This window comes from Rhinolophus sinicus, chromosome 17 (assembly GCF_057876585.1).
Source record: "Rhinolophus sinicus isolate RSI-liver-muscle chromosome 17, RSI-T2T, whole genome shotgun sequence".
Lineage (NCBI taxonomy): Eukaryota > Metazoa > Chordata > Mammalia > Chiroptera > Rhinolophidae > Rhinolophus > Rhinolophus sinicus.
The window spans coordinates 132,367,327-132,386,808 of NC_142517.1; the positions used below are offsets into that span (position 1 = coordinate 132,367,327).

A 19,482-nucleotide genomic window follows, 5' to 3' on the forward strand; every position below is an offset into this window, starting at 1 on the left:
ATCCAAAGTAGTTCCTATTAGATTAATCCTAACGAGGGCTACTCATCCTTGTCTATTTGTATTTGATAGTCCAGCCACACAAACATAAGATTTCCCTGCCTAAGGGGTGTGCAACTTAAGTTATATTGCTTCTTTATACTAATACATTTTTATAATCCAAATTGTATTGATTTTCTAGGCAAGCTTGAAGACTATGTTTTTTGGAAACCCATAGGCTTCTCGCATTGAATAAAGAGACATTTGCATGTATCATAGGATATAGGGATGGCATGCAGCTCTGAACTACTGAGAATAAGTAAGTTGTCTAAGACCTCTCCCAGCAAAAGCCCCCAAGGAAATTAAAGGTTTTGCCCAAAGCTTTCACTTCTGTTTGACACTTACATAATGAGTTGCAAGCCTCTGGCCTAAACCTCTTCTCCTCCCTTTCTTGATAAACCCCAAACAGGACCACAGACCTTTCTGACTTACTTGCCCTTCAGGTGCGTATCTGTTTTCTGAGAACTGAGATCTGTTAAGCTCTGCTTTAGCACACTGCTTTATGCCTATAACTTGTAAAACATTTGTTACCTGCCAGAAGGTAACAGAGAGTCTTCATTTCAAGCTCTCTTTTTTTACTGCAAAGTTTTCACAGAGAAAGAAAGCTTTCCTTTTCACCTGATTTCTGGTGGTTATATTCTAATACCCAGACTCATGCACCCTTCCTATGTGTCTGTATCTATCTATCTATCTGTCTATCTATCTATCTATCTATCTATCTATCTATCTATCTATCTATCTTCTATAATCTTTGCACTAGACTCCTACATAGTATCTCTTAGATGGTTAAGGCAGAAATTTTTTTTTTTTTCTACTCTGATCAGGTTTCCATGGTGCAGTCCAGCTCCCTCTGACACATACCTCTTTTAAATTTTTTATTTTATTTTATTTTATTTTATTTTATTTTATTTTACTTTATTTTACTTAACATGAGATACATTCTCTTAACAGTTTTTTTTAAGTGTATAACATGGTATTCTTATCCGTAGGCACAATGTTGTCTAGCAGACCTCCAGAACGCATTCATCTTGCATAACTGAAATTTTATAGTAATTTATTAGCATCTCCTCATTTCCTCCTGCCCCCAGCCCCTGACAACCACCATTCTATTCTTTACTCCAATCAATAACTTTGACTATGTGAGATACCTCATGTAAGTAGACTTATGCAGTTCTTGTCTTTTTGTGATTGACTTATTTCACTTAGCATAATGCCTTCCAAGACATTATTCACAACCTCTTTTCTAAAGAGCTAGGGCGTCAATTCTTTCAGGGTTTTCTGGAAGTATCCGTCATAGTAGGCAGGGTGTTGCTTTTTTTCACTTCAGCTTGACTCATAACTGCAGTCTGTTCTGTGAAAATCCAAAGGGCCACCATGACAGTAAGTCCCTGGCATGCTGTGAGCAATCTACAAAATTCCATCTGATTTCTTGCCATTACACAGCGTGGCCGTGGGCGGCTTCTCCCAGGGTATTGAAGAAGACAGTCCAGATTCTGGAGGGAGTTGTCCTTCTCTCATTCTATTTTGTTATGATTTTTACACAGAGCAGTGGTGTGGAGTGTGAGCCTTACGGTTCACCTGGCCCCAGGTTGCCTATGTCAGTACTCTCCCTCAGTTCTGTGGTGCGTAGCAGGCACAGAGGCAGTCCGATCAGTGTGCATGTGTGTGCGGGCGCTGCACGGATGTTAGGACTTTCCTGGAGAATATGTGTTTCATGGGATCTGCACAACAATGTTTGCTGCTGAGTGTCCCTTACCATGCAGTGCTCTTTAAGACCATTGTTAAATTTCATAGACATTTAAATAAGGCACAGTAAGAGATGTAAATCTGCTATAGGGAGTAATATAACATAATGCATTAAAAAGATTAAGGCATTTTTACTTATTTGCCATTATAAATAATCTAAAGTACATCAGCACAGGTAATGGAGCTTAAACCATGCCCTTTTAGATGAAGGTTTTGTGGCTCCTGTCTATTAAATACCTTCTGTAGTGGATGTGCTATGTGTGACATCCTTGAAGGGGGCAGGAAACATGGGGAGGAGGAGGGAGTATATCCATGATTTGAAGATGTACTTGTTCAGTCTCAGTGCCCTCCCCCACACCTCCCTCTCCAACCATGGGGAGGAAAATAAGACTTTGTGGGTGACAGAGATGGTTTAGCTGTGCATGGATGTAGATTTTGAAGACTCTGCTTAAAAAATCATCAGTGATATTTAGGCCAGAGGGAAGGAGTTTAGTGCTGTAGACCATTAAAAAATGGAGTTTAGAACTTCTTTGTAAAAAATATTATTCAATGTTCCCTTTTAGAAAAAAAGGCTATTCTGTGCAACATATCTTTTATCAAAATCTAAACAGTAATGTGATTTTAGGGCACAGCCTCCTTGTTAGTTCATTTCTTCTCTTTTTTATATGTAAAAGCATTTGTTCCCTGAGTTTTTGATATGAGGAATTTATGTTCTACGCCTACATTCAGAAACTTTCTAATGAGAATGAGTGATTTCACATTTAGCAGTGCTTTCAAATAAAAATGTCTGAGATTATATTTTTCACTGGGACTACAGACATGGTTTGGAATGGGAATGCATTCATGGGCCCCCTGCAATAATGCCACAGTTCTCACGGTCTGCACATCTCGCTTAAAACCCGCCGTTCTTAGGAGATGGAGAATGTAACTACCACCTTTATTGTTGTAATAAACTTCCCATTGGCTTTAAAGTTCAATAATCATTTGTCAGTAAATTTTACAAATAAAGCTCATTCAGTATTATTAGGTTTATATTTTTAGATTTTTAATGTCAAAATTAAAAGGAAAACATACAATGTGTCTTTAAAAGCAATGGTGAATCTCACAAATCAGGCATGAGCATTCTAAAGACATCTTTTTATTTGCTGTGTAGCTGAAGAAGCTAGTGTGTGAAAATGTCCAGGATGAGGAGGGCAGCTTCAGGGCCTCACACCTGAGTATCTGGACTAAAACTGACAGTTACACACACCCTTAGTATGGATCACGGGACTCCAAGATCTCCCCACGACCATTACCCCAAATGCTGCACTCTTGAGCAACTCATAGCACGTAATGACAGGCATAATGTTTTTTCCCACAAATACTAGTTTAAAAACCCTTGTGGATATTTCTTAACCCACCATCTTCAACACATAGAATCGCAACCGTCCAAAACACATAGGCCTGCTCTTGCTTTAAACATGGAAGTTAGTTTTCTGAGACACTTTCTGGATGTTTGAAATTGTGAAGGGTCACTCTTTACCCAAAGACGAGGAATGAGCTTATGCAATATTTTTTCTACATACAGTAATAAGCATCAACTACTGCTACATAGACAACTTTGAAAATTCCATTTTCAGTTTTCCTTTTCTTCAAGAATTTACAAATATTAGCATTATCTTCCTCACTGAAAAGATACCATCTCTCGGAGCACAGCGATGGACCTGAACAAGCTAAACTGGCAGCCTGTGCACTATGAGCATCACCAGAGTGAGGTCCTTACACTCGTTTTGAGCACCAGCCATAAATGACTAATGTAGCTTCTTCAAATGTTAGTTATTTTTATCTGTCGGGATAATGCCAGCCTCATCTAATGTAACTGATTGTGATCACTGAGACCTAAGACATAGACTGTCTTATGTGAGTTATATACGTCTACAGCATCATTGTGGGGTCATCGGTGACCAGGGATTGTTGAGAGGCACATTGGAAGGCATGTGGGTGCCGCTGCCTTGGGACTGAACTTAACACTGCATACATTACATTGTGCACAAACTGATTTAAATGCACAATGAATAAAAATGGAAGTGAAAAGTCAATGTGTAATTGTGTAAATGTGATCCTTTCCAGTCGGTCAGATAAGTCCTAACAGAGAAGAGTATAACTTAGTTGCTAATTGAATAAGAAAATGGGCAAATTTGGTAAGCTGAGGAAGGGTGTAACCTAGAAGATCCTTCTGAAGGGAAAGTGTAAGGCCTGGAAGAGGAAAGAAAGGAAGCATGGCTAAGTAGAGCATGACTAGGAAGGAAGTTCTGTAAGTTAAGGGATGAGGAACCTAGGCCTGATGAGAGGCAAGTATGTGCATCTTAGGTTAAGATCTCATAGTCATTGGAGGACAGGGGAAGCCCTGATGCTGTCTTGATGTCACCACTCCTGGAGACCAATTCCTCTCACATTCCAATGGGACAGCCCGTGGCTCTGGGCCCAGGTGGGCCTTTGAACTGATTTTCGGGTTCTACTAAGCAGCTACAGTGCCCAGCATGGAGGTCTCAGTCCTGAAGATTTCCACCTGGGTCTTGCCTGGAGCAAAGGGTTATTGCTACAGAAAATTGGAGGCCCGGGGTCTTTCTTTCTTGTGTTTGTTTTTTATTGTGGTTGTTGTTGATTGTCTGCTTTGTATTTGAGCCCTTGAACCTTAAGACTCTGATATGCAATAGTGACCTCCGCTGAGCCCCAATGAGACCCTGCTTCCAAGTTTATGCCAGGGCAGCCAATCTGTAATTGGAGAGTGGTATCTGAAAACAGTACTTAATTAAATTATCAATTACAATGGCTTATTTAATAAATATTAAAAGATTGACTCAATGAATCAGTTTATGCTATGGCTCTGGAACTAGCAAAATTATAAAAACACAGTTCCCCAATGAAGAAGTAATAAATAGGACTCATTACTAGAAGAATGAAATGTTACCTCTCTCAGTAGATTTAGATTTTTCAGTAGCATTTTTTAGCACCTATGGCCCTATTAAACCCTGCTATTTTCTTCCTAATTTGTGCCATTAAAAACTGGTTTTCATTTAACTTCCCCATGGCTCATTTCTCTCCTTCAGAGCATTTCCTTATGATTCCCTGATAAAGTCCATGTTTTAACAAATTTCCATTATAAAACTGTAATAAGCACCAACTAAATATCAATATGAAATAGGCAGAACATAAAGAACTGAAAGGAGAAGAAATTGGGCATGTGAGTAGTTAATTTTTATTCTTGAACACCTGCTGACTTTTTGCCTCTTGTGGGTGTTTTTGATCTTCTAGGTAAGATTCCTTGCCTGCCTGACAGACAAAGACTCTAAAGAGATAATTCTCACAATTGTTAAGGGACAACCTTTCTTTCCCATACCCAAATCATCAAGCAGTGCCTTTTGATGACACAGTGATTGTTATTCTTCACTAAAGCCCCATAATGGAAAGAAAGGTTTTTCATTGTTGTTCATTCTTACTGTCCTTTGAGCTTTGTAAAACACCCCTTGTAGGTTTCATTTAGTGCATCTCTTTTCTCTAGAGAATTAAGTAAGAACCATTTAGCGACCTGGGCCCTTAAAGAATAGTTTCAATTCAACAAATACTTATTGAGCACGAAAACCCCCTTCCCACCCCATGTCTGGTGACACACAGACACCATGGAAACTTAATCCTTGTCTGCCTAAGACTCAAAAGGTTTTTGTTTGTGTGTATGTGTGTGTATGTGCATGTATTTTGTTTTGGTTTGTTTGTTTGGTTTTCTTCAAGTAGTCACATAAATACTGGTAGTCCAGATCTGACTTCTGGTTAAATGTGCTGACCATAAGCATATTTAGGTGTGGAGATGTGTTTCTCTGAGCATATTCTTTCCGCAGTATTTAATGTGCAAAGTAGACTTATGGTCATTTAGACTAAGATGAGAAAAAGTGTTAAATTAGTATGAAAGAACAGGAGACACATAACGGCAGTCAAGGTAATGACTTTATCAAATATGTTTGCTCCCCCAGCAACTGATGCTGTGGCCCTAACCACCACCCTCATCCCAGCCCTGTATGGATACACTCTGACATTATAATGTAGCTACAAGTCTGTTTAAAATTGAGACTGTCACTAAGTACCAAAGACATGCCAACTGGAAGTGGGAAAAGCCTTGTGGAAGTGGGGGGATTTGTGCTTTGAAGGAATGGTAGGGATTTATTCGCTAGAAGTAACAGTATGAGCAATATTAAAATGTCAGACACATACAGGTGGGGGGAATCAAATAAATCCATATGACTGGAGAATCTTTTTTAAGAGGTGATATTTTTATACCATTAGTCAAGAAAGTGGGTCAACATCTTCCTGTATCTTCCTTCCCGCTCCCTATCTTCCAACAGCTTATCATTCAGGTTAGCTACTCTGCTACAGGTACAGATCATTAAAGCCTAAATAATAAAAGCTCTAAACCAATATATGACCAGTTCAAATGTGTATATGAGGTGCATTCAACTAAATGGTTTTTCATTTTCCCATCTGACCTTGGGGCTTTGTGTGGGAGGGAGTGTAGAAATATAAGTTCTGCTTAGTATTGATAGCTTTAGAAAAATAGGTCTATCTCAGAGAGGATATCCCATCCATTTGCTTACAGATTCATGCATGATGAGGTATGGGGAAAATTATATTTTCAATTGTGTTTTTTTTTATCATCCACCCCATTTGTGTGAAGTACTCTGACATACATTCTTATATCTCATGTGAAAGCCAAAAAGCTTTCTTTAAGTTCTCTGATACATAGTGAAGAGTTTATAGAACAAACCTATAAATTCAGTGAAAGTTTCATTTCCACGGTGCAGTTGGGTCAGCTAAATCTTCAGCTGTCATCAGTTCAGTTTCCCGGTGTCTGGTTGGGGTCATGTCTTCATTTTTTTCTAGATTTTTATTTTACCTCTAGTATCCTATGAGTGTTTTGTTTTGGGATTTTTTTGCTTTTTTTTTTTGAGTACTTTTCTCCCTTAAGAGTTATTACCTCCTTATTCTAATGGAGGCACTGCTTCTGACCCTTTCATACCATTCTTGTCAGCATTCTCAGCGTGAAATGTGATTCTTTTATTATTAAATTCCTTACTTTCCTCACACCCATTTCCACTTTTATTTTCCCATCTCCTTTCATTTTGCCCTCACACATTTTTCACTTTGTGATTTTCCTTATCCTTGTGCTCTCTACATTACAGCCAAAGAGAACCCCACAGTTAAGAATAGTTTCTGACATCATTTGTGATTCCTAAGATACAGTCTCGCAAATAACATTTTCTCACTTGATTTCCAGCTAACATGCTGACAGTGCTCCAATCTTGTTTTCTCATGATCCCATTTCATAGTGCTTTTCCTTGCATTTAGTGCAAACTTGCAAGTAATGATTCTGTTTGGAGAGCACTGCCTAGTCATCATGTACCATTTTATGGAATTAGAAAGGCAAGGGGAGGAAAGGACTCCGGCTTAAATTCCTATTTAAAAGGAAAAGCATTAATTAACAATTTTGGTAATAGGTTGAACCACTCTTTATCAGCTGGCTATGCTAGAGCCATCTTTGTGGTCTAAAGTAATGTATCAGGCAATGGAACAGTTTTGTTTGTTTGTTTGTTTGTTTTTCTTACTGAGGGAGGGCACTGTTCTCTACATCCAGGAGTAATGCATTTTAAAATCAGCCTTAAAGAGGCAGACAAACTCAATTGACTAAACATTGGGATAAAATTTCAGGGAAAAAAAGTAATCACAAACAAATACATAGGAAGTAACCTAAGAATCATTTATGGTATTCATTGTATTTACTATGAAATAGTAAATATTCACAGTGAGTAAGTATGCACAACCTCTAACAGGTAGTGTTGTGTGTGCATGTGTGTGTTTTAGCTATGCTCTGAAAACATCCTACAAGTAGCTAAATTTATACGAAGCCACAATACCCAGGAGGCTAAATGATTGCCTGTTAGCATTGATCATTTGGGGGCATAAAAAGGAATTTCCGGTGCAAATAATACCACTTTTCTTATGTATTCTAAAAACCTCTTATGTTCAAGAGTAAATTTTCCTTTCATATATTTGTTTCCATTGACATCTTAAAGTACATCAGAGAATACAATATATCATATAATTGGGAGCTGGACTATCTCGTAGATGCTGTGTGAACTCTTTGAGGAAATGAAATGATAATGAAATTCCTATTCTTGGTGATAGGAAATGGCTGTCCTTTGTTCTCTTCTGCAAAGGCATACTGTCATATTTTAGTTGACTTCCCTTGTGTGTTTCTTTAGGCAAGTAAGTAATTTCAGAGAAGCCAAATATATCTTGCTTTTGGGGCATGTAATTTGGCTGTTTGGGCCAGAATATAGTTCTTGGATTATGTTCAGCAGGCATTACACAAAAATAAGCTATTTTTCTATAACTTGGATAGTTTCACACGATTTGTTTTTTCCTTTCCTGTTCTTTACAGGTGCACGAGGCAGTCCCGTGTTACAGTGAGTGTGACCAGTACTCCTGGGTTGTAGAACACTGGTCTCCGTGCAAAATCCACAACGAGCTGAGGTCCCTGCGCTGCGGAGGAGGAACACAATCCAGAAAAATCAGGTGTGTGTGAATGGAGACATTTGGAAAGTGGAGAAGCAGAACATAGACCCCCACGTTGCTTGCACTCTTAATTTCACAGTGTAACGTGGCTTTTGCTCATCTTTAAGCATCCATGGAAGCATATGTGCCCAGAACTACCACATGTATAGTGGGATTTCCTCCGCAATGAAGCCACACTCCTTACCATTTCCTGTACTTTGGTGGGAAAGCCAACTGCATGGAGCAGGCTGGCATCCCTCCACTGATTCGTGGCCATCAGTGTTAACAAATTAGGAGGCTTTGACTGTGTTGCTGTTTCCTTTTTGTTTTTTGGTTAGTAGAGTTTATGGACATTATCTTAAATTTGGATGTCACTACATTGAAGAGGTCAATTTATATTCCCGCTATCAGCCTTGGGAATTAAAGTCTGAGAGTACCTAATAGCAATACATTTTAATATAAAAGGAGTACATCTCTGAAAGAATTTAATTAATTCTGAGTTGTTTACTAAGCGAGTGTATTTAAAGTTTTTGTTTTAAATACAGCAGTAATGACTAAAGAAGTCCTTGTTGATGTGTTTAAGGAAACACTTTGGCCTGAGGTTGCCAAAATGGTCTCTTTAGAAATGATTTGTGAAGGAAGAAGAATAATTCATTTATCAATTAAGGATAATGCTAATAAACATTAGAGACTGAACAAGCAAAGACTAATATATTAACAATAAAAAAAATGATTAGTATGTAAAATCAAGAAGAAAACAGTTGGGTCAACAAGTTCAATTGCATGAGCATAGGATATCATTTTGCCACATTTAGGAAGCTCCATTTCACATAGACAGACACTTTCCAAATCAGATAACTTCCTACTGAGTTAACTTAGGTTCAAGTCAGTTGCCAAGGCACAGTCTACTTACATGGTTGACTGTTATTCAATATCAGTGAACTTAATTAATTTAGTAATTCAGCGTATACCTACCATTTCTGAGACTCAGTGATGCAAACCCTGGTAGGCATGTTGGAAGAAATAGATGCTGACAAAAGTGTAGACATGCTTCTCGTCACTAGTCCAAGCTAGAGTTTCCAGGTAGGAATTCCCACCCATCCTCAGGAAATTTTTTTGCTTTCCCGTTCTGGAATCCCAAGAAGAGTTGGTCGGGAAATCAGGAAAATCAGCTCCTTGAACCCAAGTGGTTGGTAGTATCGGCCATCACTTTGTGCAAATGATTCATCGTGGAGAACAGAAAACAGTTTGTATCTCTGGATTCGGGAATGAGAAAGCAAAACAAATTTCTGAGAATGGGCAGGAATTCCCGCCTGGAAACTGTAGTCCAAGCAAATGGCCAGTAGACAAATTGTCATTCTCTTTGTTCATGCAATTCCCGGAGGACTTGTGTGCTCAGGCTGTCACAAACTTTGTGATTCTACCTCTTTCTCTTCAAAAACTGTTTCTCCTCTGTCTTATTCTCTTATGGCTTTGAGAAATGATTGACCAACCTAGCTTATCAAGTAATATGTAAATGAGCTGTGCCATCTCTCACTCTCATCCCAGCCAGGCCTCTTACCAGTATTAAAGCAAAATCTCAGGAGTGAAAGGAAAGCTTTAAGAGAATAAATTGCTACCAACAGCATTGTGGCAGGTTGAGAAAAACATACTTGAACAAGAGGGACTTTAAACCATACCTCTCAGCTGAAGCCTGCAGAACCTGATATTATAAAAACGGCATAGCTATCAAATATTACCCTGCTATGGGCTGAATTATGGCCCCCCAAAATCAATGTGTTGAACTCCTCACCCCCAATCCCTCAAAATGTGGCTGTATTTGGAGCTAGGACCTTTAAAGAGGTACTTAAAGTTAAATGAGGTCATTGGGAAGAACCCTAAACCAGTCTGACTGGTGTCCTTATAAGAAGAGATTAGTACACAGACAGACCCAGAGGAAAAGGCCACATGAAGACACAGTGACAACAGGACCATCCACAAGGCAAAGAGAAAAGCCTCAGAAGAAACTGATCCTGCCGACACCTGGATATTAGACTTCTAACCTCTAGAATTATGAGAAAATATATTTCAGTTGTTTAAGCCACCCAGCCGGTGGCATTTTGTTTTGGCAGCCCTGGCAAACTCATACATGCTCACTGTCTTATATGGTTTATGTATCTGATCACATTTAAATATAGGAAGCAGATTTTCCAGGCAGCTTATATCCTTAAACATTATTGATTTGAAACTGTTAGAGTGAATGAAACAGCTAATCTGTTCTCTTTCTTAAAACTTATAAACTAGAGGACATCTTCATGGTTCATCCATGATTGCAATTATTTATTAACTCAAAAAATACTTATGAATATGTGTGTTCTATGAGAAGGCACTGTTCTAGGACCTGGGGATAAAAATGTGAACAAAAGTTTCCTGTCATCAAAGAACTTACAGTATAGCAGCAGAGACAAAAATAATTAGTTAATCAATTTATTAATTAATATATGAAGGAATGTCTTTGCTATGAAATGCCAAGGAAAAAAATAAAATTAGTTGAAGTGATGGAGGATACTATTTAGGGGGCATTTGATCAGCAAAATATTTGAGGAGAGACATGAATTAGTGTGAAGATCTGTAGAAAGAGAATTCCAGGAGGGAAGAAATGTTCAAAGGACCTTTATTATATTGTTATAACAAGATGTCCTCTATGTCTGATTCCAGTACTCAAATCATGTCGTCTTCTAAAACAAGGTAAAAGGAGATTATTTGTTTTATTAGCCTGGAAAAGGTAAAGAAGCAGATTTTCCTCTAGAACCTCCAGAAATAAATGCAGCTCTGCCAAAGCACTGAGTGAGTCTACCGCGGTCCATGTTGGATTTCCATACTAGAAAATTATATGATGATACATTTACATTGCTTAAGGCACAGAGATTGGGGTGATTATTTCTGTATATTAACTTTTACTTAAATCCTTGTCTTCTCTAATCCAAAGACCCTTTTTGTGGCACTCTCCAGCTAATAAACCTTCCATTCCCTGCAGAGGTAGGAAGGAGCCATCACCTAGCTGTGTAGATGGGAGGTGGATAGGATCTGAGGGCCTTGATACTTCAACATACTTTCAATAAATTCTCCAATTTTTCAGCCTCACTTTCATCCACATTTATAAAGCTACTCGGTGCTACAAATCCCCAAGTATTTTATGTATTCTGTGGTATAAATGGAGTTGCTTTTTTTGTTTCCCCTTGAAGGCTTAGTATTTGGCTTTCTTCGTGTGTTAACACATTGCGTACGGATCACGAGAATCTTCACGAGGGATTTAAACCCCGTGGTAACGCAACGTGTTAAGGCTGTTATCACTAGCCCTTCCATTTCCCTTTTGTTGTCTTTGTGCTCTCCCATGTTCTTTGTCCTCACAGGGCAATGCCTTCCCTGACTGCCCCCCTCCTTCCCCTGGTGTGTGTGTGTGTGTGTGTGTGTGTGTGTGTGTGTGTGTGTGTGTGTAACACGTTCCTCTATATAGTTTCTGTGGCATATTGAGAGTGAACAAAAATTGATGCATATATTCAACTGGACACCATTGACTAAAAGTCTTACCTCTCTTTCTCAGTGAAATAATAAAAGGACATCAGCTGACAGTATACAGTTAAGAAGGGAAACAATCTTCAGCTTTTGTGTTTGTCCAAGGAAACACATATAAGCCACCTCATGGGCCCTCCTTCCATTATTGACAATCACCATGGGAGCAAGTCCATAGGTGGCACTATACCATGCCCCCCTGTGTTAGAAGACATTACATACTTATTAAGTCTTCTCTCTGTCTACCATTCCCCAATAACCTCCTTTACACAATAGATTTCCATTACTTATCACCTAATAAAGCTTATTTTATTTTGTGCCAGGTGATAGACTACAGTTTCCTGAATTAAAAAAAAAAAAAAATCTTGATGTATATGCAAATGAAACTCCTAATGTATAGGATAATTATTTCTAGCACAGCATGATTTGGGGAACATCAAAAGCTCTCCTTACTCCTTGGTTGTGTCTGAAACAACCAGGTCAGCAAATGTCACCACCTCACCATCATTGTCAGCTTCACCTTCACTTTGATCATCATCACTAGAAGAAAAGATCTGTAACAATAGAGATCTCATCTGTCTTTACAGTTCTATACCCCAGCACCCAGGTAAGGGCCTGGTGCATAGTGAGCCCCCAAGAATATTTAGTAAATGAATCATTATTAACAAATAATAACATTGAATCCCGACGCTTAGCAAAATAGACTTGCACATAGCAAGTCTTTATTAAACATTTTTTAGAAAATAATTTAAAAATCAGAGTCTGATTGGGATATAATATAAAGGCAAAGAAATGCCCGCATCATAGGAATGTAGCTTGATGAATTTTCACAATGTGAACACACCTGTGCAACCTGCCCAGAGGCCAAGAAACAAAGTATTACCAGGACTACCTAATACCTTATCAGTCAGTAACCATTCCCCCAAGGGCAACCATTGTTCTGACTTCAGACACCGCAGATGAATATTGCCTCTTTCTTAACTTTACATGAATGGAATCATACAGTATATGCTTTTGTGTGTGAGAGTAGCTTATTTTGTTCAAAATTATTTTTGGGAGTTTCACCCCTGCTCTTTCATGTAACAATAGTTCATGCATTCTCATCCCTTTATTGCATTTAATTTAATAAATTTGCCACAATATATTTATCTATTTTGCTGTTGTTGAGTAGATAGTATAGATAAACTGCTTCTATTTTAGTTGATTATGAATAGTAGTGTTATGAACATTTTCAGTCAGTTTCTCTTGGTGCACATGTGTACACATTTCTTTTGTGTACACAAGTAGAAGTGTAATTGTTGGGTTATGTAGTATGTCTCTCTTAAGTTTTAGTAGATACTAGCAACTATTAATAGTTTTCCAGAGTCTGTGCTCTATCCAGCAGAGTAAGAAAAGTTACAATTGTTCCACATTCTTGCCAACCCTGATATTTCCCATGTTTTTTTGTGTTTGTTTGTTTGTTTGTTTGTTTTTGTGTGTGTGTGTTTTTTATTATTATTTTTTTTATTTAAGCCATTCTGGTGGGTGAATAGTGGTATAATACTTTGGTTTTAATTTGATTGAATCAATAGCATGATTATTTATCTTACCTTCACCAGCACTTATCTCTAAGCCTGACACCGAGTATGCCAAGCAACTACAATGTTTGCATCTATACTGAGCGCTCAGTTGCTGCACGAAAATGCTTGCTCATTGCCCTCTGGTTTATGATACCAACATTCCTGAATGGTTTGCAGAAAATACCTCAAAGAAAAACATGTCCAATTATTTTTCCGTTTACTTTGCCACGACCTTACATGTGTTGGATGAAGATGAGGGAGGTTTAGATGATATGTGACAAAAGTCTAGGAAAGGTCTGAGAGAGTCACAGGAACTATGAAAGCTCCAGCTATTACAAAGTGATGGATTCATTGAGAGAAGGAGAGTCTTCAAGATTTGTTACAATAAAAAGAAAATTCACTTTGTGCTGGACCTGAGTAAATATATTGTAATTCTCTTTAGATTGAGAGCTGTTCAAGGGCAATGGTTGTCTCTAGTTCCCATTGTTTTCTCCTGTTTTGCTCAGTAAAGGTTCTACACTGAGTTATCACTCAATAAAGGCTAACTGGCTAAAGAAGAAATGGTTTTCCTGGTTTCTCTGCTGGTCTTAATTTATGTTTGAGGAGTAAATAACTGTGATACATCATAACTATTTTAAATTTACTCTGTGCTGTTTTATGTAATGAAGCTCTTGTGATTCGGCCTTGCAGATGTGTGAACACTGCTGATAGTGAAGGTGGAGCCGTGGATAACAGCCTCTGCAACCATGAAGAAAAGCCCCCAGAAACCCAGTCCTGCTTTCTTCTGTGCCCCAACGAATGTGTCATGTCCGAGTGGGGACCTTGGAGCACATGCCCACAGGTAACTTCTCTTCTGTTGTCAATGCCCTATAATCCTCTGGTGATGCCTTCACTGTAGTTCTCTATACAGTCACGGTGCTGCTCTCCCAAGCATTCTTCTAATAACATGGGAGAATCATTTCACCTGAGAAAGAAAGAACGAAAAGAAAAGAAAGAAAAAATATCCAGCTAGCGAGACTGAGCAGTTTAAAATGCCAGTGCTTCTTTTTTAGGCCTTTATCATGGGAACACTAACAAGGAAAATGAGCCTGTAATGACGATACTAGGATTCGAATGCACACCTGTTATTAAGGGGCCTCTGTAGTACCCAAATGATTCTCATTGTAATCTCTCGATTCTGTTCCATTTTTATCCTGGCAGAATCAATTATGTTTTAGTAGCTCAACTCCGCTGTGTAATTTGGCTTTTGTTAGTGATGATCTGTTTTTTGTCTTTCACTGTGTTCCCAAAGATGAGGTGTTCTTCTGCCATGCTCTTCTTTCAAAGCTCACACACACACGCACACACACATGCACACACACACAGAAACTTTTTCAAGTCTAAAGTAATTTCCTTTATTTTTCTTTTTTTAAAAAAATGGAAACATAATGGGGATATGCCAAAATAAATATTCTTCAAGTAGTGTAATTCAACTTAATATTCTCAGAAGTTAAATTATGATGTTTTCGACCTATTTCTGCCTAAAGAGCTAAAAAAGAAAATGAGGATAAGAGCATATTCGCTAGGTCCAAACATTAGGAGGGAAAGAATTAGGATACTTTGAATTCAGTGGAGATACTGACACTTTGTGGACAGATTGGGTTAAATCTTTGTACAGAAGTGGAAAATATATTTGAAATCAATTTATAGACAATATTTGCATTTTGATCATTGACTCCTTTTCATTATTGCAATCTTATATTTTATATTTCTATAATTGTATTCCTGAAAGAAATTTTCCTTGTCACTATTATTTTTTATTTGTTGAGTTGCTGGGGGTAGGACAGCACCATATTATGATGAAGAGGTAACATAAATAAAGGGTAATTTGTAGGAATGGAATGTTTGTCCTATTATTGACTACGGCTAAGTTATTTATTTTGTATATAATTTGAATATAATGAAAATTAACATTTTCTCAGCACTTACTGTTTTCAAGGCATATGTAGGAATTATTCCTTTTAGCCCTTGCACTAATCCTACTAAGCAGGTACTGTTATCAGTCCCATTGTACAGATGAAGGAACTGGTTCTCAAAAAGGCTAAGTAGTTTACACAAAGCTCCACACTGAATAAGTGGTGGAGATAAGAATGAACCTTATTGTTATCTAATGAAGCCAGAGTCTTTGCTCTTACATCCTTGGCTCCCTTATCTTGGAAGAATTAGGGTAGATTTAGAAGCAATACTTCTTTTTCTTTAAGATGCAACATTAATTTTAGAATAAAGTGAGTTATTCTTAGTGAGTTACAATCTGTGTGAGTATTCCATGGCTATAAACATATATTCACACTTTAGAAAGTGTGGTAGCATACACTTTTTTTTTTTTTTTTTTTTAAGATTTTATTGGGGAAGGGGAATAGGACTTTATTGGGGAACAATGTGTATTTCCAGGACTTTTTTTTTCCAAGTCAAGTTGTTGTCCTTCAATCTTAGCTGTGGAGGGTGCCGTTTGGCTTCAAGTTGCTGTCCTTTCAGTCTTAGTTGTGGAGGGCACAGCTCAGCTCCAGGTCCAGTTGCCATTGCTAGTTCCAGGGGGCGCAGCCCACCGTCCCTTGCAGGAGTCGAACCGGCATACACTCTTTATTAATCAACTTGCAAAAGAATTATCAACCTGAAGAAGTTTAATTAAATGTAGAGGTCATGATTTGTCCGACTCATTGCTTTTTTTTCTAAGTTGCTAACCGAAGACTACATTAAGCTGTAATCACTTTGCAATGACAATGTTGCCCTCTTAAGTCAGAGTGTCTGGCTACTGAACTAATATATTTGTTGCAGGAACATTTCAATAATGCTGTGATGGACTGGCATCCTGTGGACCTTTGGGGTCCTAAGAGACAATTTTCTTTCAGGTTTACTTTTCTAAAAGTAGTCACTCTGTTTTTTGGAATGTTTATAAACTGGAGATAGAGAAAATATTTTAACCTCATTTTACGTGTCTGAAAGGCAACAGTTACTTGCTCGTCACCATGAAGTTCAGAGGGTTGTCCTTCAACTGCTTACATACCTTCTAAGTTACATTAATAATAATAACAACAATAGCTATGACGACAACTTTCACTGAACGCATATCATGTAACCGACATTGTGCTAGAGTTTCATAACAGCACTATGTTATCATGATAGATATTTATCCAGGGTCACTCAGGTCTGTCTGACCAAAATGGCCTTGTTCTTCCTCAGATTCCATGCTACTCTCATGTACAAAGACTTTAAAATGGAAAAAAAAAAAATGGTAATAAGGGCTCACAACTGATAACTTCCCTACCTCTCGATATGTTGCATAAGTTTAATAAATTGCAACATCTTAGCATAATGCCCCAACATCATAGATCCTTAAACAGTACTTGACATTGATCATGAGCATGATAATGGAGAAGTTAGCAAGCTGGGTTTTTGTGCCTGAAGTTTAATTAGCACCTCAAAGCGCATTTTCTGAGAAAAAGGAAACAATTATTGTATAATTGTTCTCTATACCCTATGCTGAATCTCGGATTCTAAATATTGGCCATTATTTTACCAAATTCTCTTTTTATAGTGTACTGTGTGACATATGTTAATAGAACCAATTTGCTATTTTTTTTTCCCCTTCTTCTTTTTCTTCCCAGGGCAATTTTTTAGAGCCAAACACATAAACCAACCAACAAACCAAACAAAAAATTAGCTAAAAAAATAAAAGTAAAAAAATAGCTCAGAATATTTCTGAGAAAAAACATTTATATTCCTCTTATGCATCCACAAACTACTCTGAAATTTATATTTGCATTTAGCTATAAAAGCTGTATTAATATGAAGTCATCTCAATATGTTTTTAAACATTGTAAAGTAAGTAGATTTGCCAGTTATTTAAAAGAAGCTTAGCAAAATCATTTACTCAATTACGACTACTTCTTGAATTCCCACTATGTGTCCTGCACTCTGAGGCCAAACATATATGACAGATTATCCCTGCCCCTGAGGAGCTCACGGTCCTCATTCTCTTTGTAAATACATACTGGGTAGGTGTAGCACATGATTCAGTAGCTGACTAGTGGTTATTAGTCCACACAGCATTCTCTAGTAAAGTGGTAGGCACTCACTGAATAAAATGGTTAAAAGTATACTTCCAACCTCAGCGTCAAAGATTCTCACACTAGCACACATAAACAGCGTCTCCAATGTGTGGTAACACAGGCCTCCTTTGCTCTACCCAAGAGATGTCAATTCAGTGAGTCTGGGATGGGCCCCATGAACTTCCATTTCTAACAAGTTTCCAGGTGATGCTGAGCCTGCTATTCTGGGGGGGGGGGGGGGGGCGAGGCACTCTTTGAGTCATAAGGCTCTTGGTCATTACAGCTAGATCATGTTCTTTCTCAGTCTCATTCTAATTACAATATCACTTGGAAGCTTAGCTTATATTCACAGAAGCTTTCCATGTGCCAATGTACTTAGCATTTATATTTATTACCGCACTTAATCTGCACAATGCCAGTATTAAATCGATCCCATTATTCCCCCAATGTATAGATGAGTAAACTGAGTTTCAGAGAGGTTAGTAACCTGCTGCTTTTTGTGCTGGTGAGAGGCACAGTGGCTGTTTAAGCCCAGGTCATCTATCCATTTCTAACCACTACAAAAGAAATGGAAGCCACACTTCTTCTCCTTGAGAATATGATAGCCTGTCAACTCGGATGTCTCCTTTTCTGGTTTACTTTGGATTTGTGAAGGAAGATTTTTCTAAATTGAATAATCTCCTGTATTCGTGTAGCTTGCCAAGGAAAGAAAGGAAAGGAGTCACAAAGCTGTGCTCTGATGCCCCGGAGCACGTGCTGGCTCTGTGACTGTGGCCAAGTTAGTGACACTTCTGAGTTACAGGTTCTTTATCCAGAAAGTAAGGACAAGGGCTGCTGTTTTTCCAGATCGTTTAGTGATTTAAGACAATATGTGTAAAGTGAGTAGTACAGAATATAACAATACAGGTTTGTTAAAAAAATATTTTAAAGCAGCAGCAAATCATAACTCCCCCTTACAGTGTTTACGATGTGGTTGGGAAATGGAAGACAGGGAGCGGTACATTCTCTAAGCATACAAGGAATAGCCCTTCCCCCACGCAACATGTTATTACTACTTAATCTTACAGAAATACAACATCACTTCCTTTGCTGACAAATGACTTATGCCTAATTGAAGAGTAATCCCCATAAATAAGGTGTCAGAAAAGTAACTTTGAATGAATGGGTTGCTGACCTTATAGTAACTGCCAATTGCAAGCCATACTGTAGAACAAACAAGACAAAGGTACTAAAAATTGTATCGAGACCATTTTAAATATATTGGGAAGAACCGGGGACTGTAAATGGATCAAGCAAAAACAAACATAAGTCAAGGCAGAATCTGAAGAAAATGGAAAGCCATGTGCTTCATTTATTTTCACTTTCTTGTTTTTTTGGTTCCCATAACACTATATATATATATATATATATATATATGTGTGTGTGTGTGTATATATGGTGATATATATATATCACCATATATATGTATATATACCACCATATATATGTATATAATTTATATATATATATATATATATATATATATATATATATATATATATATATAATTTATTTTTGGCTCTAATATGCTCACTTCTCTAGAATGCTTTAATGAGAAAGAGGTTTGGAATTGTACATATAAAAACCTTTGCAACAGTGTCCATTTTTTAAACGTATATGTGGATTTGTACAAATACACGTGTATACATACATACACATACATGTACAAATCATATGTTTGTGTTTAATTGTTCATTGTGTATTACTCTGTATTCCTGTTTTATCTACCTAACTTTGTCCAGTTTATATCTTTATCCTTCGTTCTTCAAAACTACGCAGACAAGCATTCATAGAAACACATATTCTTAAACAGAGGTTTATAAATTTCTGAACTCATACCGTTCAGTCCCTAATGCATCTGAACAGATATGTGGTTCTCT

General features: G+C 37.7%; 1 protein-coding gene across 3 annotated transcripts in view; it reads left to right on the top strand.

Moving 5' to 3' along the window:
- THSD7B (thrombospondin type 1 domain containing 7B) overlaps positions 1–19,482 on the top strand; it is an 800,685-nt gene that overhangs the window by 678,488 nt on the left and 102,715 nt on the right. For all 3 annotated transcript variants that reach the window (XM_074335740.2, XM_019752567.3, XM_088793974.1), the window contains exons 16-17: positions 8,252–8,385; positions 14,166–14,316. In XM_074335740.2, coding sequence (XP_074191841.2) covers positions 8,252–8,385; positions 14,166–14,316 — 285 coding nt within the window. The remainder of the gene's footprint in view (positions 1–8,251; positions 8,386–14,165; positions 14,317–19,482) is intronic.